We start from the raw sequence: 27201 nt of genomic DNA, 5'->3' as shown, positions 1-27201 counted from the left end.
TACTGTATAATGAGAAAAGAAAGTGACACACACACACACACCGCCCACCCCGTCCTTGGGCACGTGTGGTACATTTACTCGTACCCTGCCTGCTGCACGATCAATAGGAGGGGGAGTGTGGGAGGGCAGGGCTAGAGGGGGAACTCCTAACGCCACCCCTCCACCTCCTCATCTTCCTCCTCCTCTTCCTCCTACTCCTCATCGAGCGCGGGAACTACAACCCCCCTCGTTCTCCGCCTCTTCCTTCCCTCCCTTCCTCCTCCTCCGCTTTCTCCTCTCCTTCCCTTCCTCCTTCCTTCCTCCTCCCTCCCCTGACTCACTTTTCCCACGTTGCCACACAAATTCCCCCTCCTCCTCCTCCTCACCTTCCTTTCTTTCCTGTTTTCTCCCTCTCCTTTTTTTTTTTTTTCAGCTTTATTCTGCTTTGTGTGTTTCTGTTCTTTGTTCTCTCTCTCTCTCTCTCTCTCTCTCTCTCTCTCTCTCTCTCTCTCTCTCTCTCTCTCTCTCTCTCTCTCTCTCTCTCTCTCTGTGTGTGTGTGTGTGTGTTCTTCATACTTTCAATTGTCTTTTTTCCCCTCCTTCCTGCTCATCTTACTTCTTCCTCTTCCTGCATATTATTCGTCCCTCCTTCCCTTCCTTTCCTCCCTCTCTCCGCTTCCTTCTCCACTTCCTGTGTAGCTTCCCAAACACCTTCAATAGTGAGGTCCAAAAAGGAAGGGTCTTTTTGTCCTTGTGAGAATTTGTTGTTGTTGGTGGTGGTGATGGTGGTGGTGGTGGTGATTTTATTCTACTCCGTTTTGTTTTTTTTTGTTTTCTTGTGTTGTCTTTTCTTATTATTATCATCATTACCACTACCACAACCACTACTACTACTACTACTACTGCTACTGCTACCATTGCTACTACTACTACTACTACTACTACTATTACTACTACTACTACTACTATTACTACTACTGCTACCACTGCTACTACTACTACTACTACTACTACTACCATTGCTACTACTACTACTACTACTACTACTACTACTACTACTACTGCTGCTGCTGCTACCAGAACACCGTAACACACACACACAACACACCGCACAAAGAAGAATCTCTCTCTCTCTCTCTCTCTCTCTCTCTCTCTCTCTCTCTCTCTCTCTCTCTCTCTCTCTCCGCCCCCACGATGGGTACGCTCAGGTCAATACCCTCTCAAGGCCACGTGGAGGGGGGGGGGGGGGGAAGGGGTAGGCTTGGCAAGGATAGGAAGGGTAACAAAGATGGGGTGGGGTGGAGGGAGGGGAGTGTATTGAGGAAGGCTGCAAGTAATGGGGTGAAGGAACCTATATCAGCGGGGAGGCTGGACAAGGGTAGAAAGGGTAACAAAGGTGGGGTGGGGTGGAGGGAGGGGAGTGTATTGAGGAAGGCTGTAAGTAATGGGGTGAAGGAACCTATACCAGCGGGGAGGTTGGACAAGGGTAGGAAGGGTAACAAAGGAGGGGTGGGGTGGAGGGAGGGGAGTGTATTGAGGAGGGCTGTAAGTAATGGGGTGAAGGAACCTTTATCAGCGGGGAGGTTGAACAAGGGTAGGAAGGGTAACAAAGATGGGGTGGGGTGGAGGGAGGGGAGTGTATTGCGGAAGGTTGTAAGTAATGGGGTGAAGGAAGCTATATCAAGGGGAGGTTTGACAAGGGTAGGAAGGGTAACAAAGGTGGGGTGGGGTGGAGGGAGGGTGTATTGCAGGTTGTAAGTAGTGGGGTGAAGGAACCTATATCAAGGGGGACGGGGGAGGTTTCAAAAGGGTAGGAAGGGTAACAAAGGTGGGGTGGGGTGGAGGGAGGGGAGTGTATTGCGGAAGGTTGTAAGTAATGGGGTGAAGGAACCTATATCAAGGGGAGGTTTGACAAGGGTGGGAAGGGTAACGAAGGCGGGGTGGGGTGGAGGGAGGGGAGTGTATTGCGGAAGGCTGTAAGTAATGGGGTGAAGGAACCTATATCAGCGGGGAGGTTGGACAAGGGTAGGAAGGGTAACAAAGGTGGGGTGGGGTGGAGGGAGGGGAGTGTATTGCGGAAGGCTGTAAATAATGGGGTGAAGGAACCTATATCAGCGGGGAGGTTTGACAAGGGTGGGAAGGGTAACAAAGGTGGGGTAGGGTGGAGGGAGGGGAGTGTATTGAGGAAGGTTGTAAGTATTGGGGTGAAGGAACCTTGACCTACCATACAACTATACATTCCTACTTACTTCTCTCACCTGTATACCTTCCTTCTCCACCTGCGAGGGATGGTAGAGCCCTAACATAACCTAAGATAATCTAACTTAGCCTAAGCTAACCTAACCTAAGCTAACCTAACCTAACCAAACCAAACCTAACTTAACCTAACCTAACCTAACCTAAGCTAACCTAACCTAACCTAAGCTAACCTAACATAATCAAACCTAACCTAACCAAACCTAACCTAACCTAACATAACCTAACATAATCAAACCTAACCTAACCAAACCAAACCTAATCTATCCCAATCCAACCTAACATGACAAAACATAATCATACCTAACCCAACCCAACCAAACCTAACGTAACCAAACATAACATAACCAAACATACCCATACTTAACCCAACCCTACCCAACCTAACCTAACCTAACCAGACCTAACCCAATCCAACCCAACCTAACCTAACCTAACCTAACCAAACCTAACCTAACCCGACCTAACCTAACCAAGCCTAACCTAATCAAACCTAACCTGACTTAACATAACCCGTGACTTTTCGCTTAGGAACTGAAAATAACATAAATACCAATGGTCCTCCTTCCATAATTGTAATACTTAGTCATATTTGTTGAGGTGGCTTAAAGAAAAATAAGAGTAACATTATTATTTTACGGTGTGTAGGAAATTATATAAACTACTATTGAGTTAACACATTTAGAAAGAATATTTAGGATGGGGTGAGGATGGAAGCAATATGAGTGATGTTAATGTAGGCAATGAAGGTAGGTAGGTAGGTAGGTCAGGTAAAGGCGCCTAGCTATATGGCTCGGAAACTAACCATGAGGTATTCTGGAAATACTCTCAAGGTGATTCCCACTCAAAATTACAACGTTTTGACGATTAGCGGACTTTTTTTCCTCACTTGTTCTCAATATTACTATCTGTTAATGACCTTTCTTTTGGCCAGCCCTTTACTGCCCTCTTTTATAGGAGCAGCGATTTGCGGAAACCATCGATCTATCTATAAGTTTTTTGTGCAGAGAGGCGTACTTCTGGAATTTTACCGGCCCCGATCGAGGTTATAGGCCTTCCTAAGGGAGGGATAGCCTACCCTTGGGGCGCGGCAAGCAAGGATAAAGGAAGCAAGGTAAAGAGAATGGACAAAGGAAGATTCGCTTATCCTTGGCCGCAATCAAGGCTAAAAGAAGATTCCTTATCCTTGGCCGCAATCAAGGCTAAAAGAAGATTCCTTATCCTTGGCTGCAAGAATGTGTCTGTCATCACGCGGGTTGTCTCAAGGCAACAGCACATTGCTAAAATATACGCGAGGGGCCTACCGCCACATAGCAGAGAGACAGGGAATACATGGTAGGGTGACTGATTGTAGGGTGATAAAGGGTTCTGGAGGAAGAAATAGATGGGGAGGTGTAGAGTACAGAGTGGTGGTGGGTGATGAGAGGCTGGGGATGAAGGGAATAGTGTGATGGACGGTGTGACTCAGAAAAAAATGCAGCTTTGATAAGATGTACTCAGAGCATTGCATTCATCGGTGTCAGATCCAAAACTGTCGTACGTACCCACACCAGTAACGATAGTCAATTTAAGTCAAAGTTAAACCCAATATTTATAGATGTTTTTATTTATTTATTATTATTATTTTCTTGCAATAGTCATATGTCAAATCAGAAAATACAATGTGCTGAGTAACGTTGATGTGGATGGGGTGATAAATGGGGTGCTTGAAGGATGAGGGGGGGGCGACGGGGGAGGTTGTTGTGTGGAGAGGAGGGGGAGGAAGATGGGGGAGGTTGTTGTGTGGAGAGGTGGGGGAGGAAGATGGGGGAGGGGGGTTGTGATGAGAAGAGGGGTGGGGAGCAATGTTGCCAGATTGTCGTACTCTGCCTTTTATCTTTGCCGATTTCACACCCAAAAACTGCTTTCCTCACTCAAATAACTGCCTTTATATATGGTTATCGTTTAAATGGTTGATTATTGGTGCTTCTTGGCAAGCGTTATGGGCCAGAAACCGGTAAATACGCTGCTGAGTACGATAATTTGGTAACCGTGGTGGGGAGGGAATCGGGAGGGTGCCGGAAAGTCATTCATGCAAAGGACACGAGTTTTAAGACAGCAAAGGACAGTGACACCCACGAGAGAGAGAGAGAGAGAGAGAGAGGAAGGGGGTGTGAAGTTATGTAATGCCTAATTTTCTTCACTTAAAATTTCTAACAACACTTGAGTGGCAAGCTTATGTAAACAGATTCTCTCTCTCTCTCTCTCTCTCTCTCTCTCTCTCTCTCTCTCTCTCTCTCTCTCTCTCTCTCTCTCTCTCACACACACACACACACATAACACACACGAAGGCAAGGCAGAGGCGTAGTAGAAATGGCAAAAGTAGAAATAGGAAAGAAAAACATATTTTGTGAACCTTGAACAATCAGACCCGGCCCTGAACCAAGGAAGATTTTGCCTTGATACCAGTCTAATGATCATTGCATTCTGAGTGTGTGCTGCTCCTGTAGGGTATGACGCAAGATATCCATGAGCAACTTTGTAAGCAGTGATATGATCCATGACCCTCTCGCGTATCCGTGGTACAGTGGTTAACGTTCCCAGCTACGAATCCGCGGTCCGGTTCGAATCCCGGCCATGTCAGTCGGCGCACATCCCACCCAGCTGTTCATTCGCCCTTTTTGACCAACGAAAAAAATATATTTAATACCTAAGGAAATTAAATTGTAGTTATCCGGATGCCACAGTGACCATGTCCCGGGGTAATGGGTTCTCAGTCATCACAGGCTCAAGGACCATTGTGACGAGATGAACACCGATGCCATGTGCAGCTTATTATGTCCCCATATTTACCTTCCTTTATGCAAAGTCCCTTTGCCTTTATGAACAAAGCAGCTTACCGTTGGGAAGAGCGGTGATGATTCGGACAGGGGGATTGGTCCGGACATCGCATTTATTGTAGGACCGAGAGTCGCGAGATCTTCTTGTGTGCATGTACAAAACTTTGTTGCCTTGGACCACGCGGGGGACAACCACGCCCTCAGAGCTGTGCAAAAACTACCGTTTGAGAGACGGGAGGTTGAATTGTTGAACACCTTATCACTGCTCATGCTACTCGTGGCTACTTTATAATGCTGCAGTGCCTCAGTTTGCATCACTGCGGTTATTTATACACGGTTGCGTTTTAGCGAGGAGCAGATCTCTCCAGTATAGAGATTTGAGCTGCAAAGTGACATCTCTGGATAAGGCTAGAACCTCATATCTCACCCAGCCACCCACACACCCCCAGGATGCCACATCCAACCTACAAACGGTACTCACTCTCTGTTGAGTGTACAGGGGCACAGGTGACCGATGCCTGCCCATTCGTCTTCACTCCGCCCGGGAATCGAACCTGAGACCTCGCGGTTGTAAGCCGAGCGCGCTACCTACCACGCGAAGGTGTTTGTGTGTGTGTGTGTGTGTGTGAGAGAGAGAGAGAGAGAGAGAGAGAGAGAGAGAGCAGGTTACTTGCATCATGTGTGTGTGTGTGTGTATTTACAAGAAGGCGTGTTTGTGACAAGGTTACTTGCCTCGTGTGTGTGTGTGTGTGTGAGTGTGACACGTGCAGGCTCTAAGCATCGTCGCCATGGTAACCTAAGCCCTTCCCCCTTCCAAGCCGTCCCAAGGAAAAGCTCTCCCCTAACCTCCCCCCTCTCTCTCTCTGAAGGGCCCCAAGTGGATAGGGGTGAGGCAGGCGGGAGTTAGTGAAGGCCAGCGGGATAAAGGGGGGAGGAGCCAGGCCATGCCAGGCGGTGGGGCGAGGGATGGAGGAGGCGAGGGGGGGCAGCAGTGGCGTGATGTAGGGTTGGGGGGGGGGGGGTCTGTGTTGATTGTGAGGGAGGCCCGCGGTGGGTGGTGTGGTGTGGGGGGCTAGCTGTTATTTCCCGAGAACATTCCTTTAAAGTGGGGCTTCTGGACTCCACGACCCCGGGTCCCGCCCACTGCATTCCTGCAACGCTTCTGACAGCAGTGCAGGGACAGTTAGAGCTTTCCTGTGAAGTTTCTAGTAATGGTCAGAGGCTCGTAGGAAATCGTAGGGATATTATTTTCACCATGCAGTTGATTATCTACATTCAGTTCCAGGAGTTTGTTCGTTAAGTGCTTGCCTCTATCCTTTTCGCGTCCTTGCTTCACAACGTGTTCCTGAAGCTTATATCGACTTGTGCCGTCCAAGCTCGTAATGCAATTAAGAGCCAGTCAGCGTTTTGACTTTTCATCTCTTTTACCAGTGCTTTTACTGATGAACTCTGAAACAGCCTTCCTTCGCCTGTATTAACTTTTCCCTAGGACAGACTTTCAAGAGGTTGTCAGCATCCTGTCAATATAGATTATTAACTTTAAGCATCTTGCCTCCTGGCCTTGGGCCAGCATGTTCTTATTCTTGTTTTGGTTTTGACCGTAAATGAAAATGGACAATGTGTGAATGAAGGAAATTTCCCGGCTGCCTGGTGCCTGCCTGCGGTAAGTTGACAGGTAGTTATTTTTTTTCCTAGTATCCACACGTGCCGTGTAGTGGCTCGGGCTGACGCAATCCAGTTTAGCGCCTGTGCCAGGTTGTCATGGAGACCCCATTGATTACATAACATAGACCCGTAGTTGTGTGTTGCCTCAACTATTGAAGGCAAACAGTTAGCATTTTCTAATGATCTGTGACATTTTTATATATTGAATCCAAAATAGCCACGGTGGCTGATTGATCGATAGGCGGAGACTTGGCAAGCAGCATGGTTACCTCTCATTGTGTGTTCGTATGTTTGTGTCGACTTGACATTCTTGGAAACGGGGTGGTGGATGGAGAAATTCATTTTCATAACTTATTATTCCCTTATCATTCAGTGCATGATATAAGCCTGACTTTCAGAAATAACTGGTATGTCTTGGTAAGACTGAATGGTGTGTCTGCATGATTTAGTAAGGACATAAATAGCTAAAATAGAGGAAATACAATGCTCGTGGTGCGGCATCACCGACGTAAACATAACACACCCCCGTTAGCCGCCCGCTGATTGGTCGCCGCTGCAGTGCGTCAGCGCCGGCCAATCACGAGGCGCGCCCCGCTGACGTCACGCCCCCCCAAGTCTCATGATCAAAACAAGAATCGAGTTAGTAGTGAAAGACGAGGCTGTGAGGTTGGATCTACACGCGGATCTTACGTTATTGAAGTGCTCCTACACGCCCACCTCGCCCGCCGCCGTACAGAGGGCCAGTGAAGGGAACAGGAAATCTCTAACAAGACAGAATCGTTACAGTGGCAATGAAATAGAGCAATAGGTGAGAAGTTGGTACTCCTCAATGGCCCTCAAGATACACTTGGGTCCAGCGTTGCCAAACTATCGTACTCTTCGCATTGTATTTTTTCGTAGTTTCCGACCGATAACTACAGCTAAAAACAAAGAAACATCGATGAATAACAGTTTTAACGCTAACTAATTTAATTATCTATCGTTATTTGTGTAGGTTACGAGAGTTTGAGGCTTAAGAATGATGAATCCGATGTCCAGTACAATAGTTTGGCAACGCTGCTTTGGTCCCATACAGCGGTGCCACACGTACGAGACGAGTTTCACCCACCTAACTACAATATTTAGAACTGTTTTGGGTGTCTGTGTTAATGTATTGAAGGAAAAATGCGTCCAGTGCTGTGTGGGTCTTGAGTTTGCTGTGTGTTGGCCTGTGTATCTGTGTGCGTGTGTGCGTGTGTGTGAGAAAGTCCCTCATCAAACCAGTTTTTGTCAGTGCAAGTTTGTGAAGGAGAAAAGTACTACGCTGAGCCCTGTGTGTGTGTGTGTGTGTACAATAACATCGTCTACTACTACAACCACTACCACCACTTCTACCACAACTGCAACTTTTACTAGTGTTGGCAGTGAGCGCTAAGCGAAGGGAAAGTTGTAGTGGCCCGTTGTTATATAATGGATGAAGGGTTTGTTTGTGTATATTACTACTATGCTACTACTACTAACCCTTCTACTACCACCACCACCCCTACCAATACCACCCCATCACCACCACCACCACCCCTACCAATACCACCCCATCACCACCACCACCCCTACCAATACCACCCCATCACCACCACCACCCCTACCAATACCACCCCACCACCACCACCACCCCTACCAATACCACCCCATCACCACCACCACCACCCCTACCAATACCACCCCTACCAATACCACCCCATCACCACCACCACCACCCCTACCAATACCACCCCACCACCACCACCACCACCCCTACCAATACCACCCCACCACCACCACCCACCACCACTACCACCACCACGACTACCACCACCTCTACAACCACCGCCACCACCACCACCACCACCACCACCACCCCTACCACCACCACCACCACCACCACCACCACCCCTACCACCACCACCCCACCAATACCACCCCACCACCACCACCACCCCACCACCAATACCACCACCACCATCACCACAACCACCACCCCACCACCACCACCACCACCCCTACCAATACCACCCCACCACCACCACCACCCCTACCAATACCACCCCATCACCACCACCACCACTACCAATACCACCCCACCACCACCACCACCACTACTACTACTACTACCTCCCTGTACCACCACTACTGCCTCCCCACCAATGCCACCACTACTACTACTTTTATGATAAGTTGACAGTTTTTAAGGAAGGACAAGGTTGGTGTAGTGTTGTTACTGAATACAGAAGCAGGTGTTTGTTTACTACCTTGACAAGTGTTGGATTAAGCTTTTATTTTTATTTTTTATTATTTTTTTTTGGGGGGGGGGGGGGGGGGGAGTAGGCTGTATGTGTTAATGGAACCGATTGTTGCTGTTAAATCATACTATTGTTGTTTGAGTTGGTGTGTGTTTTGTGACCGAGTCTGGGTTTAACTTTCTTTGACCTTTGTTTCCAAGGTTTAAACATTATATACAAGTAAGATTTTTTTTTTTTTTTTTTTTTTTTTCCTGGTTTCTGGGTCTTGTTATTAGAGACAGTCAGGGCAGAACACACACTAATGGGTTTAACTTAGAGGTTGAATAATGATAGGCAAGATTTTGTTTACTATTACAGTGGTATGGATAAGTAAAAGAAAGTTAGTAGTCATTGTGTGTCAAGAATGATAGACACTTTCTGGAAATAGTTGGATATGTTTATGGCTGAGGGGGGAGGAAATATTGTGTTAGGCTTCCAGGGGCTGTGATGTGTGAGCTGACTGGTGCATGGTGTACCATTGACAGAGTCCAAGGTGAACTACTTAATACTGTCACAGCTCAGTGTGTGCACGCTTACATTTGTGGATAGATTCACATACTTGGTTCATGTTGTCAGCCTAAAAATTACTCATGACGCTGACATCAAGAAACAAATCAGTAAGCTCACAGTCACTGGCATCACTTTACTGAAGTCCTTCTGCAGACAAGATATGAAGGTGGAGTTATTCAGAAGTCACTGTTAGTCTCTACTGCTACTCTGTGTGTTCATGGGTCAGGGCTGCCTCCCTGAACCATCTTAGGGCCTGACATAAAGAGGCTTCTTGGGCTACTCAGCTCATTCCAGGTCTTCACCGGGCTCAGGATGGCTATACTGTGGCAACATGCCGTGTACAGTATGAAGACTAGGGTGGAGAGATCTGAGAACTCCTTTGGGAAGGCAGTGGCCGAGTGGTCAGCATGTAGGTGCGGTGTCCCAGAGACCCCGAGTTCAAGCCTGGCCGTCACTGCAACTGACAATTTTCAGTCTTTGTTGAGTGGCCTAAGGTTACTTATATGCTTTCCAGATCATGACCAACCTGGACTCCAGGGTTGGCAAAAACCAATGGTTAAAAAAAATAAAAATAAATAAAAAATTGGTTAACCAGTTTTTTTTTTTTTTTTTTTTTTTTTTTTTTTTTTTTTAAACCAGTTTTTTTTTTGGTTTAAACCATGTTTGTTTGTTTTTGTTTTTTTTAGTATGTTTATTCCAGTAATTCTATCCGTATATACATATATGAGTTTGAAAAGGAATTATAGATAGATTTAGAGATGGATTTAGCAAAATATTCATTTGATCTTCATACAATCTGTAAAAGAGGCAAAATGCAGCTTCTCTAACATGGTTTTTCATTGCAATGTCAAAGAGTAGTAAAACATGAATGACCTCTTCTAATTTTCCAGTTGCATGCTACAAAAACAGTTGTAAGAGAGAGAGAGAGAGAGAGAGAGGGTGGGTGGGGAGGTGCTTTCCTGTTTTTTTTTTTTTTTTTTTACAATTTATCTGCTGTTTAGTGAAGTGGCAAACACACACACATATATATATATATATATATATATATATATATATATATATATATATATATATATATATATATATATATATATGTAATATACCAAAATTATGTTTTCAGTTACTACTCTTGAGTTACAGCATTTGACTGGAGATTTGGGTTTACCAACTGACGTTTTCTTCCTGGTATTAGTAAAATGACTGTGCATGATAAAAAATAATAAAACCACATATAATTAAAACCACAATACCTGATGAAACTAAAAAAGATTCTCAAAAAACACCTTTTTTTTTTTTTATTTATTATTTTTTTTTAATTTTTTTTACCAGGGGTGTCAAACTCATGGCCTGTGGTATCACGGTACCTTCAATCTTGTCAATGTATTTTCTACCCTTGTTGGCCCCCATGATGGCACTTCAGAGCATGAATTGGCCCTCCAAGGGTTTTGAGTTTGACACCCCTGGTTTAAACTGCCAACCCTGCTGTACAATTAAAATCTTACATATAGTTAAAACCACAATACTGATGAAACTAACAAAGATACACACAAAAGAAAAAAAATTGTTTTATTAGTTGGTTTAAACCAGTTTTTTTTTTTTTAATTGGTTTAAACCATTTGGTTTAAACCGCCAACCCTGCTGGACTCTATTGAAACTGAAAGTGGATCAAGTAGAACTCCAGGGGACAGCAAGAGCTAAGTGGGAATGGCACCACTTTAAAACACTTGCCTGCACCACTGGAGCTGGGCTGATCAACGGGCCCCGTGATGGAGGTCATCCAACGCTATAAATAGTGTGCACAGATTTTCGCAATAGATACGTACTGTTCATGTCTGGATGTCAGGCAATCAGTCGTGTAAAAATACGAATATGAAAGAAAATTATATGGAACTTTTCAGCATACATCTTAGTGGATGGCAAAGAGACTCAGTAAAGTGCTGGAAACTTTTGCTCTGTCGGTGGAGGGAAGCCTGCACCCTTGTCTAACTATTGTGGTGTTTTGCAGCATTTAACATTACTATACAGTATACTTCCTTTGATTTAGGAATGTGTCTGAGCCCCTTGTGTGTGCTCATGATGGAATGTGCAAATTAGACTCTGGGCGCCATATAGTTATGTAAAGAGTGAAGATGACAAAGTGTTGTGTTGCACTAGAATGTTCAAATCAGCAAGGACGAAACACTATATCATTTTATATATTTCCATCTAAAAAGTATGAGGAACAGAAAAAGCAAGCAGTAGATGATGAACAACAGAAGCGGAAGATGGATAGCAGCAGTCAAGCTAGTTGTATCAGGGACATCAACGTCAGAGAGAAGCTGGGAACCTTCTCCTTATGTCAGATGGAACAGTTCATAGACATACCAACAAGGCTTACTAATAAAATCCACTTCATATCAGCTTGCAGTACACCTCCCTTTTTTCCTTTACAATATCCCTTTATACCTCTCAACTTCCCTAACCTTAAGAGACTTCCTCAGGGCACATCTTTTTACCCCGATGTACCCCAAGAAGTAGGCTTAGTTAGGTGCGCCGGGGCGGTTCTGATGTATGACTCGCCCAATTTATTTTCAATGTTAAACGTGTATGACATTACATATTTACCTGATTTTACTTTGATTTGGCTAGGCTGTGTTGGCCTAGCAAGTAATTAACCATTTCTGTGTAAAACCTGGCATACAAATCTTCTCTGATACGAAGCATGCACTGCAGAGTCTGTCACAAGGAGAAGGTTCCCATCTACTTGCTGATGTTGATGTTCCTGTTAAAACTTGATGTTTTCCTGTTTTATATGCATTAAAGCAAACTATTATTATTACTTATTTCCAATGTAGTTTTCAGAGTGACTAATGTGTAAGTGTTGGTTTGAGTGACATGTGAAGAATGTAAGCATGACTAACTCCAAACTTTTCCTGTTTAAGGGCCTGAAGAGGAGCTCCTTGCGTGTTTGCAGTTCAGTGGAAATCATCACAAGATGGTGAGTGATATGTGGCTTATGAATTGTTTAAAAGGTTAATTTATTTCATTACTATTAATATTACTATTTTTTTCACAGTATATGAAATATTATTATTTACAATACAGGAAACAGGTCAAGGGCAATATTAAACATTTATAAATCTGCATCATCTCCATGAAAGAGGAGAGAAATAAAAGCCAAGAGACAGTGATTACATTGAGTTCCCAAGACACACAGAACCAAATTTGTCACTCATCTCCATGGAGTCTCCTTTTCTTGAAGCAGCATGTTGCATTTCTCTTAGGTCAGCCTTCAGTAGTTGAATGGAAGTAAGCAACACTCACATGAAAAATTCTCTTGGTGAGGGGAGTAAAGTTGTAATCTAATCAGCATCTTATCAGCAGACAGTTGCATCTACATAAGGAAGGCTGGGGCTCAATCATAGTGATCATGAATGGAGGGTCAGAACATTATGCACCAGGCAGTCTTGGGTTGTTGCCGTACATATTTTTTTTCTAGTGAAATGTTAGAGAAGCAGAAGGAGTTGGTGTGACATTGTACTGGGAGGAAGAAGTGGATGGTAATTTTTAGGAAAGTCAAGGTGAAGGAGAGTTACTTTGATGCTGCCCTGAAATGAAAAAGAACACTTGCCTTTTGTCACTCATGTCACCCCTAAAACAGGCAATAATTTACCTCCCTGATAGACTCTGATGTACCATAGTTTTATGTACTTGTGTAAAACACTATTTTTGAAAGAGTTTGTAAGATACAGTTTAGGGGTTGACGTTTGCACGGATATTATTTTCCTTGTAACATGAATATATTCCTCCTTAGAACATTTAGTCTTCAACATGAGACATTTGCCAAAGATGACTTTCACGAGGTTGGCTTAACATGAGTAGTTCATTAAAACTGCTCATATAGGAAAACAGTTGGAAATCATTACTCATGTCACTCCTAAAATTTCCAATAATTTGCTGCCCTGACAGTCTTATGCATAAACCATAACCAGTCAACTTCCCTTGAGCAGTGTGTCAAATGCCAACAGAAGTCATAGTCCTCTGCCCCCTTGATGATAGCCTGTTTTTTGCACGCACTCAGTGGGCTGCCACTGCCCCATAAAATTTGCCACATAGATTTCCAGAAGTAGTATATTTTGTTTATTTTTTGTAGGAGATCAACTCATGGTGGCAGCCAGAGGTGAGTAGCTGCTGCTGCCGCTGCTGAGAGTTGAAGCCAGTCAGCCCCCTCTCATCCTAAACTGTGTGTGTGTGTGTGTGTGTGTGTGTGTGTGTGTGTGTGTGTGTGTGTGTGTGTGTGTGTGTGTGTGTGTGTATTTACTTGTATTTACCTATTTGTAGTCAACAGGGCCCGGGCTAAACTGTAATAGTCCCGTCTCCATATCTACATTCATCCAGCCTTTCCTTCATTTGTTGGACACTGCTCGCCTCCACCACCTCTTCCCACAAGCTGTTCCATGTGTTAACACTTCTATGTGGAAAACTATACTTCTTCAAGTCACTCAAACAGGTTCCTTTATTAAGTTTCTTTCCATGTCCTCTCAACCCCTGCATTCTCGCAGTTGAGAACTGATCATCTCTACCTACCTCATCAAACTTATTTACCAACTTATACAGCATGATCAGATCTCCTCTCTCCCTTCTTTGTTCCAGTGTCATCAAGTCCATCTCCTTCAATCTGTCTTCATACGTCGTATTCGAGAGTTCTGGGACCATTTTAGTTGCAGTTCTTTGTATCCTTTCCAACTTTCTGATAGTCTTCTTTTTGTGAGGCAACCATACAACTGCAGCCTCTTCAAGTTTTGGTCTTACCAATGTTGTTATTATTTTTTTCATCATTTCTTTGTCCATAAAATGCATCATCTTGTAGGTTTCTCCAAATAGCTTGTTTATTTGCTTTTCTGGGGATAGTGTGTCTTGCATTGTTACTCACAAATCTTTTTCTTCATGTACTACCTTTAAGTTCTCTTCTCCCATCCTGTATGTTTTCTTCGGTCTTTTTTTTTTTACTTTTCCCCATTTCCATAACATGGCATTTGTTTGCATTAAATTCCATCTCCCACAACTGGCTCCATCTGTACACTATCCAGGTCTTCTTGCAGTTCTTCAGTCTTCCTCCATCCTCATTTTTTTATTAACTTTGCATCGTCTGCAAAAAGGCTCATATAACTTTTTATACCCTTCGCTATGTCATTTATATATATTATGAACATTATTGGTGCCAGAACTGAGCCTTGAGGAACTCCACTCTCTACTCTCCTCCAATTTGATTTCTCTTCCCTAATCACCATCCTCATTTCTCTTTCTGTTAAGTAATCCTTCATCCACTTGATAACCTTTCCGCCCATTCCTCCCCACTGCTGTAGTTTCCAGATTAACCTTTTGTGCGGAACCTTTTCCAAAGCTTTTTTCAAATCAAGATATACACAATCAGCCCACCCTTTTCTCTCTTGCACTACGTCTGTTACTCTTGAGTAGAAACATAGTAAGTTGGTGACACACGATATCCCTTTTCTAAATCCAAACTGTCCATTTATCATGTTTTCATTTTCTAAATGATCAACCCATTGTTTTTTTATTATACTTTCACAAATCTTGCACATTACACTTGTCAAAGAGACTGGTCTATAATTTAGTGGTTCAGTTTTGTCTCCAATTTTATAAATTGGTACAATGTTCACTCTTTCATTCTAAGGGCACTTTTTCCTGTATTTATAGAGCATGCTATTATGTCATAAAGTGGCTCCAATACACTACACTCTTTTAGCACTTGTCCCTAGATTTCATCCGGTCCCATAGCTTTCCTTCCATCTAAGGTTTTCATCAGCTGTATCAGTTCTCCTTTCTCAACCTTTTCATGATTTACTTTCCCTTCATTGCAATTTTCGAGACCCCAGTCATAGTCGGTTTCTTTCGTAAATACTTTATGAGAATTTTTATTTAATATTTCTGCAATTTCTTTGTCCTTTTCATAAAATAAATTCTTTCTTTTAGCCTTTCCACTCCATTTTTTTAACTTCCCATTTACGAATTTATAAAACATTTTTGGTTCTTCTTTACATTTAAAAACTATTCTTCCTTCACATGTAGCTTCCTCCTCTCTCCTCATTTTCACATATTCATTTCTTGCTTTTTTATATTTGTCCCTGTTGTTTTATTTCATCTTTTCTTTGAATTCCTCAATGCCTTATTTCTATTTCTTCTTGCTGTTTCACACCTCCATCCAAAGTATGTTTTCTCTCCTTTAGTTTTTACTGTGTAAAGTCCAACCAAATTGTCGAGTCCGTTTGGGCGGAGGCTCCCACGGGTCCATTTCTCTCCTCTGCTCTGCCACACAGTCCCAACACCTATTTTTTCCTATCATATGTTACCTTTACTTTACATATGAGAGGAAGAGATAGGTGTTGGGACTGTGTTTGCAAAGAAAAATGGACCCATGGCTCATTAATTCAATTGAACTAATATGGAACATATATCTCTATTCCTCTGTTGTAAATAGTCATAAAAAAGTAATATTTCTCTTGTATATTAATACTCCTCTTCATATCAGTCCAGTCTAGCCCACCGAAGAAAGTCTTGAGTCCAACATAATTTGCCTTTGCGTAGTGTTTCCTTTTTTCCTTATAAGCCTCATCTCAATATTCACATCCTTCCAAAGTTTTCATCAATAGTTCACGGTCGCTCATTCCTAAGGGGCACTCATGACTGACTCCTTTATCTAACGTTTTTTGTGAAAATTAGGTCAAGTCTTGATGGTTTGTCATCCCCTCTCAGTCTTGTTTCTCCTTGCACCCACTGCGTCATCAAGTTATTTGTTACCAGCTTCAATAGTTTACTTCCCCAAGTATTTTAACCACCCTCTGTTGTATAATCTTCCTATTTCACCTCTTTGCAATTGAAATCTGTTAATATTATCTTTTCATTATTTTTTATTTCGTCTGTCAGTGCCCGTGTTGTATTTTCCAGCATAGCGTTATATCTTACTTCATTCCAACTTTTAGTTTTAGGGGGGACATAGGCTGTTATCATGTTATATTTCTCTCCACCTTTTACCAGTACCTGCACAGCCATCACCTCCACACTGTCATTTCCGTATCTCACTTCAGTCACTTTCAAGTTTTGTTTCGTCATTATCATCACTCCTCCTCCCTTTCCTTCTTTCCTGTCTTTTCTCCAAATGTACTTGATCTTTCCCTCCAGCACAAGTTCCAGTTCTTTTACAAGTTTTGTTTCAACTATACATGTAATATCCAGATCACTCCCTTAAATAATCAATTAGTTCAATTTTCTTTGATACAAGACAATCTATGTTTGTACGCAATCTTTAAACCTTTCTTCCCTTCTCCCTTTCTTTCCCTTCCTTCTATCAACACCATTACTCCCTCCTTTTGCCTCCTATCCACCACTTCATCAGTTTTTCGTTCTTCATTCTTCCCTAAAAATTCTTTTCTTATGATCTTTCTTCATTTCTTTTTTTCGCTTCATTTATCATTTCCTCTACTTTCATTCTTTCATCCTCTGACATATTTCTCCTCACATATATTTGCTTGTGTTCTTCAGAGTTGTTTAGTTTCCATGACCTATTTAGTATGGTTTCTGTTGCCATTTGGGACCTTAGCTTAATCTTTAATGGCCTGTTTTTTCTCTTCTTGTATCTTCCCAATCTAGATATTTCATCTACTTCTTCCTCAAACTTTTCCTCCTCTTCAGTATTCATATTTCTCAATATACTTCTTACCTTACTCCTCTCATAACTCTCCCTCTGGGTCTTCGCTGGTTTTTTTTTTTTTTTTTCCCAAACACCATGACACATTTTTTCTTTTCTGCCATGTCCCTCACCATTGTTTCTCTATTTTTTAGTACATTCACAACTTTTTTCTGTGTGTGTGTGTGTGTGTGTGTGTGTGTGTGTGTGTGTGTGTGTGTGTGTGTGTGTGTGTGTGTGTGTGTGCATTTACCTAGTTGTGATATACAGGAAATGAACTGAGCTACACTTGTGATGTCCTGTCTCTGAGTCAAACTTAACCCCTTCACTACGGCTGGGCCAAAACAGCGCCCCACGCCGTATCCAGGATCGCCGCGCACGCCAAATTTCAAATGTCGCTATTGAATCTAACAAGTTTTAAGCCATAAACTCAACATAATCATTATGTATTATATATGAAAACATGCAGAATTAAATGGTGCACATAAAGAAACTCATTACGGCTGGGCCAAAACAGCACCCCGCGCCGTATCCGGGTTTACTGTGCAAGCCAAATTTCAAATGTCGCTATTGAATAAAACAAGTTTTCTGCCATAAACTCAACATAATCATCATGTATTATATATGAAAACATGCAGAATTAAATGGTGCACATAAAGAAATGAATTAATTGATAATTTTGAGATGTAACCATATATAATATAGAGACAAAATAACTCTTATATTGGCTAAAGCGAGACAGGACGCAGTATGCGCGTCCTCGGATATGGTACGGGACACGCAAGGACGCAGTATACGCGTCCTCATGTCGAAGGGGTTAAATCAACTTGACTAAACTCATTAAGCTTTTGGATTGAGCAAACTCCTTGTCCAGGCTGTTTCATTGTTCAGTGCATCCATTAGGAAAGTTGTCTATTGGATAGCTTTCAAGCATCTCGTCTTCTCCAACGTCCCTTCATGCCCTCTAGCTCCTCCCTTGTCCCAAACAAATGGATCCTCTCTCTCAACTCTGCCTACTCACTTCACTGTTCTGATCAGTCACGTCACCTCTTTTGTCTTTAAGGATGCCTGCCCAAACTTTTCAAGTCTTTTCCTCTATGTTAAATGTCAGGTTTGTGATCGTCTTACTACTCTTTGTATTCTCTCTTGTTTTTTATTCATGATCCTTCACATGCGTATATTGTAGCCTTGGGTGAATCAGTGACACTATCAGTTTCTTTATCATCTCATCCATATGCCACACTCATGTTAGTCTACAACTGATAAGTCTGTCAGTCTTGTCAGTGTGATTTTCAGGTGACAAATTAGCTTGGATCAACACACTCAGGTCATTCTCCTTCTTTGTTTATTTATTTATTTATTTATTATTATTATTATTATTATTTTTTTTTTAATCTCTTCAGATATTTCAGTGACAATTTAGAAGTGCTGTCACCCATTTTCCACAGCTTGCATTTTTTTGGCTTTGAATTTCATATCCCATTCATGGCTCCTCATCAGTCTTGTTCACATCATCTTTCAGCCTCTTACAGTCCTCAGTGTTACTCTTCTCGTGATCTTGGCATTAGCTGTAAACAGACTTGCATAATGTTTGCTCCTTCTATCACGTCATTTATTTAAATCAAACATTACCAGCACTGGCACCGAACTCAATGAAACTCCGCTTGTTACCTCCCTCCACCCTGACCTTATGGCCATTATTACTATCCTTATCTCTTGATCTCTCAGGAAGCCTTGTCCTCCCCATAGGGCTCCCTTTCTGTCCTTTTATATCCCAAGCTTCCATATTTGTCGCTTGTGTGATGTGTACCTTGCTGAAGGCATTCTCCAGGTCTTTGTACACACAGTCAACCCAACTGCCTCTGCTACAACACTTCACTCGCCCTTGAGTCGGAGCTTGAAAAATTAGTGACATGATTTTCCATTTCCGTATTCAAATTGGCTCTCGTCAAAACTTCCTGTCTCTTCAAGATATTCTATCCATCTGTCTTTCACTATTCTCTCAGTTTTAGTTAGCACTCATTAGGCACTGACTGGTCTACAGTTCAGCTTTTCCTAATTCCGTTCTTTGTAGATTGGCATCACATTAGCCTTCTTTCACTCCTGATGCACCTCCCCCTCTTGCAGTGAACACTACTGTGTGAGTCTTAGCTGCCAGTTGGTCCCCACATTCTTTTGTCATCCAGTTACACACACCGTGAGGCTCAAGGCCCTTCCTTGCTTACATCTTGAGCCTCCAGTAGCTTATTCACTTTTTTTTTTTTTTTTTTTTTCCCTCAGCACTTGAGTTTCTAGTAATTCCTTTCTGCTCTTTAAAATTACTTTGTGTGAAAACAGATTGAAATCTCTTGTTCGTTATTTCAACTTGCATTGCTGCAGCTTCATAGACCCTTCCACTTCCAGTTTGCCAATTCCTTCTTTTTCTTTCAATTTGCTATTGATATACCTAGAGAACAGTTTATGTTCCTCCTTAATCATGTCAATTATTCGTTTTTCTAAATTTTCCTTCCTCTCGGGATTCTTACACATCCATTCTTAGTTCTTTTGTGCTCTTTGTTTGTACTTTCTTTGTTCTGTTGTGGGATCCTGTCTTCAAACATCAGTTTTTTTATCATAATTGCCATAAATTCATGAATAGTTTTAGCTTGAACTACTTTTTGAGTTCATACCAGGTGTTAAGGCATCTATAAGGAAAGCTTTGTTTCTTGATATCTCTCAGGCACCTTGTCTTCCTGAGTTTCTTTCCATGGCCTTGTATTTCTAGTATCCCATATAAACAGGTTGATTACTTCCATTTCCTTCATTGCCCTGTATACTGCGACCTTTTTTCTCTCCTCCAAGGTAGGCAGACCCAATTGTTCCAGTCTCTCCCTATGTCCGGTCTCCCAAGCTGGCCCCATTTATATTGCTGCTTTCTTGATTCTTTCTGTTTTCCTAATATTTTTTATCTCTTGTGTGAAGACCACACCACCACTAACTACATATATATAAATATGTGTGTGTGTGTGTGTGTGTCCCTGGATGGCGAGGGGGCTGGTGCACCCATAAGGGCCTAGAGTTAAGGGTTGTGTCAGTTGTGACTGTGAGTGAGGGCTGAGTGTTTATAATAAGGAGTTAAGGAGTGGTGTGTCCATGTGTGGTGAGGTGGTTGTGTCTTCCACAGAGTGACTTTCTGCTGGAGTTCTGTGACAACATGAACACAGACAACAGGAAGGGTGGCGGCATGCCCATCCCTCGTGGGCCAGGCAACCGGGCCATGCAGACCCACCACTTCCCTGGCCTGTCCAGCAAGGTTCTGCAGATGGAGGACCACGGCCTGATGCCCGGCCAGTCCACCAATCAGCAGTGGGACACTCAGGCTGGCTCTACATCCTCCCTCTACCAGGACACCGGCAGCAGCCTGTCGCCGCTGGGTCCCAACTCCCCATCGCTGTGGCCGCCACACACAATGGACCTGGACATTGACATCAAGATGGAGCCCCTTGAGCCCCTGGACGAGCTGCTGTCCATGGACGACCTGCTTCCAGGCAGTTCCCTGGGCCTGAACCCCACCGAGGATGTCTACCTCGACGATGTCAACCTGGATGACCTTCTGATGCCAGAGCCACTGAACGGGCCGGGCCTCGACCAGCCCCAGTCCCCCAATGCCATGATGGTTGTGGCTCCAGATGAGGTGATGGGGAACCACCGCAGCTTTTCCTCCCCCTCACCAGCACCCCCACCAGTGCAGCGCCACAGCCAACCCATTAAGGCCGAGGGTACATCTCTCTTCTCCCTGCTGGCCTACTCATTCCCTCCCCAGGGAGGGGGCTGGAGGGATCCCCTCCTGACGGCCTCTTCCCTCTCCAGCCAGTCCGCAGGCCCTCACCTGGGCAGCATTGAGGAGTGTCCTACAAGTGATCAGCACCAGCACAGCATGGTGCAGCCCCAACACCAGCAGCAGCAACATCATCAACAACAACAGCAACAAAAGCAACAGCAACAGCAACAGCAGCAGCAGCAGCAGTGTTCACCCCAGGCTTCAGAGCCCACTTCAGCCCTTCAGGAGTTGCTTCTACGCTCCCCCTCAGCCCCAATGTCGCCTCACAGTGTTTCTTCTCCCCAGGGGGCATCTTCACCCCAAGAGCCTCCTTTGGGACAGTCTGTGCCGAGGCCCACCTCCCTCTCGGCTGCCAATCCCCTCCTGTCCGCACGCCTCTCTTCCTCAGCACCGAGCCACAACTTCTCGCTTGAGCAGGCCTGGCAGCGCCGTGAGCCCCGCCAGCACCTGCTCTCCACTGGCTCACTTGCCGAGGAACTTGGCGGCTCGGCATCGTCTCTCAGCACAATGGGTGGCATCCTCTCGCCAAGCGGCCATGACCTGTCCATTGACGAGGGCATCGACTCCGACGAAGAGTCAGACAACGAACACTACGACTCAGAATCAGACAATGGTGAGTAAAAAGATCCCTTAAGTCAGGCCAAGTCGATGGTAATTGCTATAGTTCAGGAGCCACGGCCTTTTTCCACATGTTTACCATACTCATTCCAGCAATCGCCAGTATAGTACAGTCATACCTCGGTTTACGAGTTTAATTCGTTCCAGAATTTTGCTCGCACACCAAAACACTCATAAGCCAAAATGAATTTCCCCATTGAAATTAATGTAAATCCCATTAATGCATCCCATTTCTCAAAAAAAATATTTACATAAAAATCATTTTACATGTTATTTTATCCAAAATTAAAGTAATTTTACTAACTAATAGTTATAATAAGTAATATAAAATACAAATCAACATGTTACGGTTGTTACGAAGACTTCTGTAACCGCTAATTACGTTCGATGTGTAGGCTTCACACCGGTGTTTAGAAGCTGCAGTTTCCCTATTCTTGAGGCACTGGAACTACATTCAACCACCAACGTGAAGCTAACCCGATGTATCGTCCAAGATGGAGGGTGAACAGGAGTCACAGTCCCGTCCAGGAGGTCATACAAGTCGCCGAGGCTGGCACCCCATTCCTGTTGCGAGCATAGTATCCGCCATTCCTGTTTTCTTTGCAGCACCATCCCTTTTAATCATCTTTCTTGGGGACATTGTTGAAGCATAAAGAATGCACACTGTAGTGCTGAAAACACAAAGATCACACACCAAAGCACAAATGCAGTTGGACACGAGTGCACGGATATTATCTCTACGAGTTTACAAAGCGGGCTGAGACTTGGGTTGCCAACATGCCACACTTTCCTTAAAATACGGAACACATTTTGTTCCGTATTTGGTTGTCTTAATGTTTTTTTTGGTGAACCACAAAACCAGTTCATAAAATTAAGTTTGTCAAGTGTCGTCCTGAAATACGTGTAAAATACGTGACATAACGTCCCTCCTCCCTTCCCCTTGCCTTCACCAGCAGTGGCTGTCAGTCATGGCATGCTAGAGAAATCCGTTCCTTAAAAATATGGATTCCTTCTGTATTGGAGAATGGGAGGTTGCGTTCCTTATTTTTTTTAGCTCAAGATGGCAACCCTAACTGAGACTATTCCCATTGTTTTCCTCTTTGAAGACTTGTCTTGGGGCGAACACGGGGAACCCACGCTCATGTCTTTGACTCAAACAAAAATACACGCCAGTCTTCATCGAAAGACTGGCATTGACGTCAGCTGATAGAGTTGGTCTATCAGCATCCTCTCCTCCCGTTCCCTTCATGAAAAGTCACCCAGCAAGGGTCTGTGGTCCTTCTTCGGAGGGATGTACGCATTTGACCCTCCATATAGACCGTGTCCTCACCCTTGAAGTGGCGACAAGTTAAAAAAGAAAAAAAATACTCTTACAGACAGGATGTTTGTATACTAAGTCACCGCTCATAAACCAAGACATGTTTTGTGATTTTTTTTGCTCGTAAATCAAAACACTCGTTAACGAAGGCACTCGTAAACTGAGGTTTGACTGTACCTGCCTCGGACTTTTACCACACTTTGTCCAGCACATTTAAGAAAGATAAATTAAAACAAGTTATTTGCACTACACTTCAATAAAGGACACACCATTAGCGGCAATCATGAAGTGGCTGCCCTTTTCCTTTCACTGCAGGAGCTCAAGCATGTCATCTTGCTGCAAATTATGTCCTGATCGATTTTCCTTTCTTTAAAAATCAGGTAATGAAAATATCTAATGTTTAAAAAAAAAAGGATCATAACTGCAAGAAGCTGCTCAGCTGATGCATGTAAACAAAGAGATGCAGGAGGTGGCGGCGGCAATGCAGTGGTCACCATTTTCTTTTAAACTCCGGGTGGTTAGAAATATTATTCTACTGCAAATTATTTAGGTATATGCTTGTTTCCAGTACATCTGTATTTACATGCTAATGTAAGGGCACAGTAAAGCTGCTTAACAGTTCAAGAGGACTATGAACAAATATGCCTGACACGCACACAGCCACCTAGCGGGCGTTGGGGACACTGACCGGGGTCTAAGAGGTGTCGAAGGAGTGGCCAGACTTCTGGATCATTACCCATACTTGGCCAAGCATTTATCTGACAACTGCTAGACATTGCTGGACCCAGATTTTTGCCCCAGACTTGACTGGGCACATGTCTGCCAGTTGCTAACCCAGGATTTTGTCTGTAGAATCTAATATCCAGGAAATCGAGGGTCTAGTGTACAGTTGTCTCTCAAATAGTACGATTTCCAATAGTACAGTTTTGGTTTTATACGGATTGTCGTAGAAGAATTTTTAGGATTTTTAAATTTCCCGTGCGTCGCACCAAGTAGCCACGGCGTGAGTGGCAACACTGATCTGCCAGACTGCCACCCATGCGCATCCCTTCAGTCTGTGTGTGCACAATTTCGAGAACACTGATCTGCCAGACTGCCACCCATGCGCATCCCTTCAGTCTGTGTGTGCACAATTTCGAGAACACTGTTCTGCCAGATTGACACCTATGCACTTTCCCTCACTCTGAGTGTGTGCACAACTTCAGCTACGCTTCTCCATTACCACATAACATGAACATGGGACCCAAGAGACAAGCCAAAACACCTTCTGAAAGCACCCCAAAGTGTTCGAAAAAGGTGTTCACCTTGCAGAAGAAATCAGATTTAGGAGAAGTTACGTTTCGGTATGAGTTACGTTGCAGTAGGGAGAGCCTACCAAGTGATTTTTTTTTATTTTTTTTTTTTTTTTTTACGTCGTTGCCTGTTGCCCCAGTAGGCATCTTCCTGGTGGGGCCTGGTGGTCGCCCAAGGCTTCTTCCAGGTGTGGCCTGATGGTCAGCCCAGACCTTTCTGGCGGAGGCGTGTGTTTATAGTGGCGCCATCTTGCATTGGCTCATGCTGCCCCCCGGAACTCGTTCTTGATTCGCTTGGACGGCTTCCTCGGGAGTCCGGGTTGATGGGTGGTCTTCAGGACAGCATGTGGGTAGTTTTAAGCCACTCGGCGGTGGCTGAAAAATCCGAGTGGTAGCGTGGGGATTCGAACCCGTGTCGTCCATCATGCGGTGAATGTGGGCCCAGTACACTACCAGTTCAGCCACCGCTGTATTAATTGTAGTGAAAAAGAAATTCTTGTTGCAGTAACTGCCAGTGCTCCAAGAGTGGAGATGAAGGCCGTTCTTTTCTGTTTACTCATAAATTAACCTATTATAAACACATAAATAGGCATTTTTTTACCTTAAACAAGAAATTGGTAGGCAGGAGTGTTTCTAGGGGTGGGCACTAATTTCATACGGATTTACGAATAGTACGGGGGTCCTGGGCCCCTAACCCCCGTACTATTTGAGGGACGACTGTACTATGATCATTTTACTTCAAAAATATTTGTGAAATATGAGGTATTTTTGCTTTTAGACCAGCCTCTAAGGTGTCCATTCACTTGGCCTTGAAGTACAGTCCAGTATTCTCTCAAGCACAGCACAGAAGACTACGAGGAGTCAGTTGATAAAGCAGTATCCTTTGTTGATCGTCAGTCATCATTAACCTCATATGAACCACATAATTTTACCCTCATAGATTCATCACCATTTCCCATTGATGTCACTTCTCATAATCCATCTAATCTCCACACCTGAACAGCTGTCCATGCCTCATAAAGTCTCGTACATCTTGAGATGTACTGTCCACCCATATTCAATAGCGCTAATATAGATGACTTGAAAATGAGTAGTATATTTTAATAAGATTACAAATTTATCACATATTCTCTCATCAGATTCAGTGGTTAGTGAGGACACAGGGAGCATCTCTGGCTCCCTCGGCAAGAAGGAGCGTTACTTCTGGCAGTACAACGTGCAGGCCAAAGGTCCCAAGGGGCAGCGTGTCACCATCAACCAGCAGCAGCGTGACCCCCACAGCCTGCCCTCCGTCATGGACCCGGTGTTCTCACCACTCTGCTCCATCCAGGGCATCAAGCACAGGTGTGTGTTTTCCCACGACAGTGGAGATGGCTCAAACATGAAAAAGTAATTATAAGCCTGCCAAGCGCTGCCTCCATAGAGAAAAAAGTGATTGTGATCAAACTGTCAAAATCAGCTAGTGAGGTGTCTTTATACTCCCCTCCTGAAAGTGTTCAAGTCATAGGCAGGAGGAAGTGCAGACAAAGGATGATTCCAGAATTTACCAGCATAAGGGATGAAAGATTAAGATGATGCTCCATTTGCATAAGGGATTTGGGTAGTGTAAGGATGAGGTAGAATATAAGTTTTGTGCAGTGGGAATGTGGAAGGGGGAGGCATACAATAAGTAATTTCAGGAGAGTAGTCAGCATGAAAATATTGAGTATAGATATCTTGATATAAGATAGAAAGAGAGGCAATAATGCAGCAGAATTAAAGAGGGAATAGAAGATTGTCACAAAGAGGAGGGGAGCTGATGAGATGAAAACCTTTGATTCTGCTCTACTGTGTGTGGACTCCTCCCCCTCCCAATACACACACAAGATACATACTCCATACAAATGCAGACAAGGCCCTTGTGTATGGACAGTGTATGGGAAGGAAAAAAAATATTGGAGAAGATACAGAATGCTTAACTTTAGGAAGCTAATTAAGTTAGAGATGAGATATGAAATATTTAAATAAGGTTTTGAGTTAAGGATAGGCCAAAAATGTTAGGTGTAGAAGGAGACAAGTGAGTGTCATCAAAGGATAGGGGACAGATGTCTGGACTGTATGTTTAATTTTGAGGTGGATGAATTGGTGCATAGAGCACTCCAATTCTTGCATCATGCTCAGTAGAAAACTTCAGTTATTTTATGCTGATACTGTTCGCTGTATAGTCAATATTGGACACTTTAATTTTCTTCCACCAGTGGCAAGGCTCGGCGTGGGGATGGCAATGATCTCACCCCAAACCCTCGCAAGCTGGTCAGCATTGGACGTGAGCTGGAGAAACTCAACAAGGTGGGTGTCTCCTGGGTAACACACCAAAGTCTAATTGCACGAGTTTTTGAGAATGTTTACCATCACTTGAGTACAACTCTTTATCTTGTATGGAGCCAAGGTGTGTGTATTGTGCTCCCCCTTTTTCAATCCTGTAAATTCTCCCACATAAATTAGTTTAGTGTTGCATTAAATTTATATTCTTTGTTTGGTGTCTTGCACTCTGTTGCATTTCTCCCACAGACAATAAACGACATGACACCTGTGTCCGAGCTGCCCTTCACCGTGCGGCCAAAGTCACGCAAGGAGAAGAACAAGCTGGCATCCAGGTATGGAACATTGTTTCTTGCATCCACTTTATTTATATAAAATTTGAAAAAAAAAAATAAGGTTTATACAGAAGAAAAATGATAATACAGACCTCTTAAGTCTGAAAGAATTGAATACCTTTTAATCTTGAAAACAGGACCTGAAGGGAAAGTATACAACCCTGGACCAACATTCTGAACATTCCAGTGACGAGGTTTTAAAGTTCTTCTCATTCAAGGGAGGATTTACAGAACTATGTTAATTTCAATCCAAAAGACAGAGCATTAAATGGTTCCAAACACTATTTCCTTTCACAAACTAGACATG

The 27201-nt window shown here is 43.5% G+C and overlaps 1 protein-coding gene across 6 annotated transcripts in view; it reads left to right on the top strand.

Annotated features, from left to right (window-relative positions):
- Positions 1–27201, top strand: part of LOC126995864 (protein CREBRF homolog) — a 55056-nt gene that overhangs the window by 16801 nt on the left and 11054 nt on the right. For 2 of the 6 annotated variants that reach the window (XM_050855756.1, XM_050855752.1), the window contains exons 2-7: positions 12448–12503; positions 13659–13685; positions 20374–21643; positions 25398–25602; positions 26496–26586; positions 26809–26894. In XM_050855756.1, coding sequence (XP_050711713.1) covers positions 12501–12503; positions 13659–13685; positions 20374–21643; positions 25398–25602; positions 26496–26586; positions 26809–26894 — 1682 coding nt within the window. In that variant the 5' untranslated portion in view covers positions 12448–12500. Of the gene's footprint in view, positions 1–7355; positions 7528–12447; positions 12504–13658; positions 13686–20373; positions 21644–25397; positions 25603–26495; positions 26587–26808; positions 26895–27201 lie in introns of those variants that run through there. The other 4 variants (XM_050855758.1, XM_050855754.1, XM_050855755.1 and 1 more) reach the window with 3 other exon arrangements.

The sequence above is a fragment of the Eriocheir sinensis genome, chromosome 9 (assembly GCF_024679095.1).
Source record: "Eriocheir sinensis breed Jianghai 21 chromosome 9, ASM2467909v1, whole genome shotgun sequence".
NCBI lineage: Eukaryota > Metazoa > Arthropoda > Malacostraca > Decapoda > Varunidae > Eriocheir > Eriocheir sinensis.
Note: the sequence above shows the minus strand (reverse complement) of the source record. Positions and strands in the feature narration are given on the sequence as shown.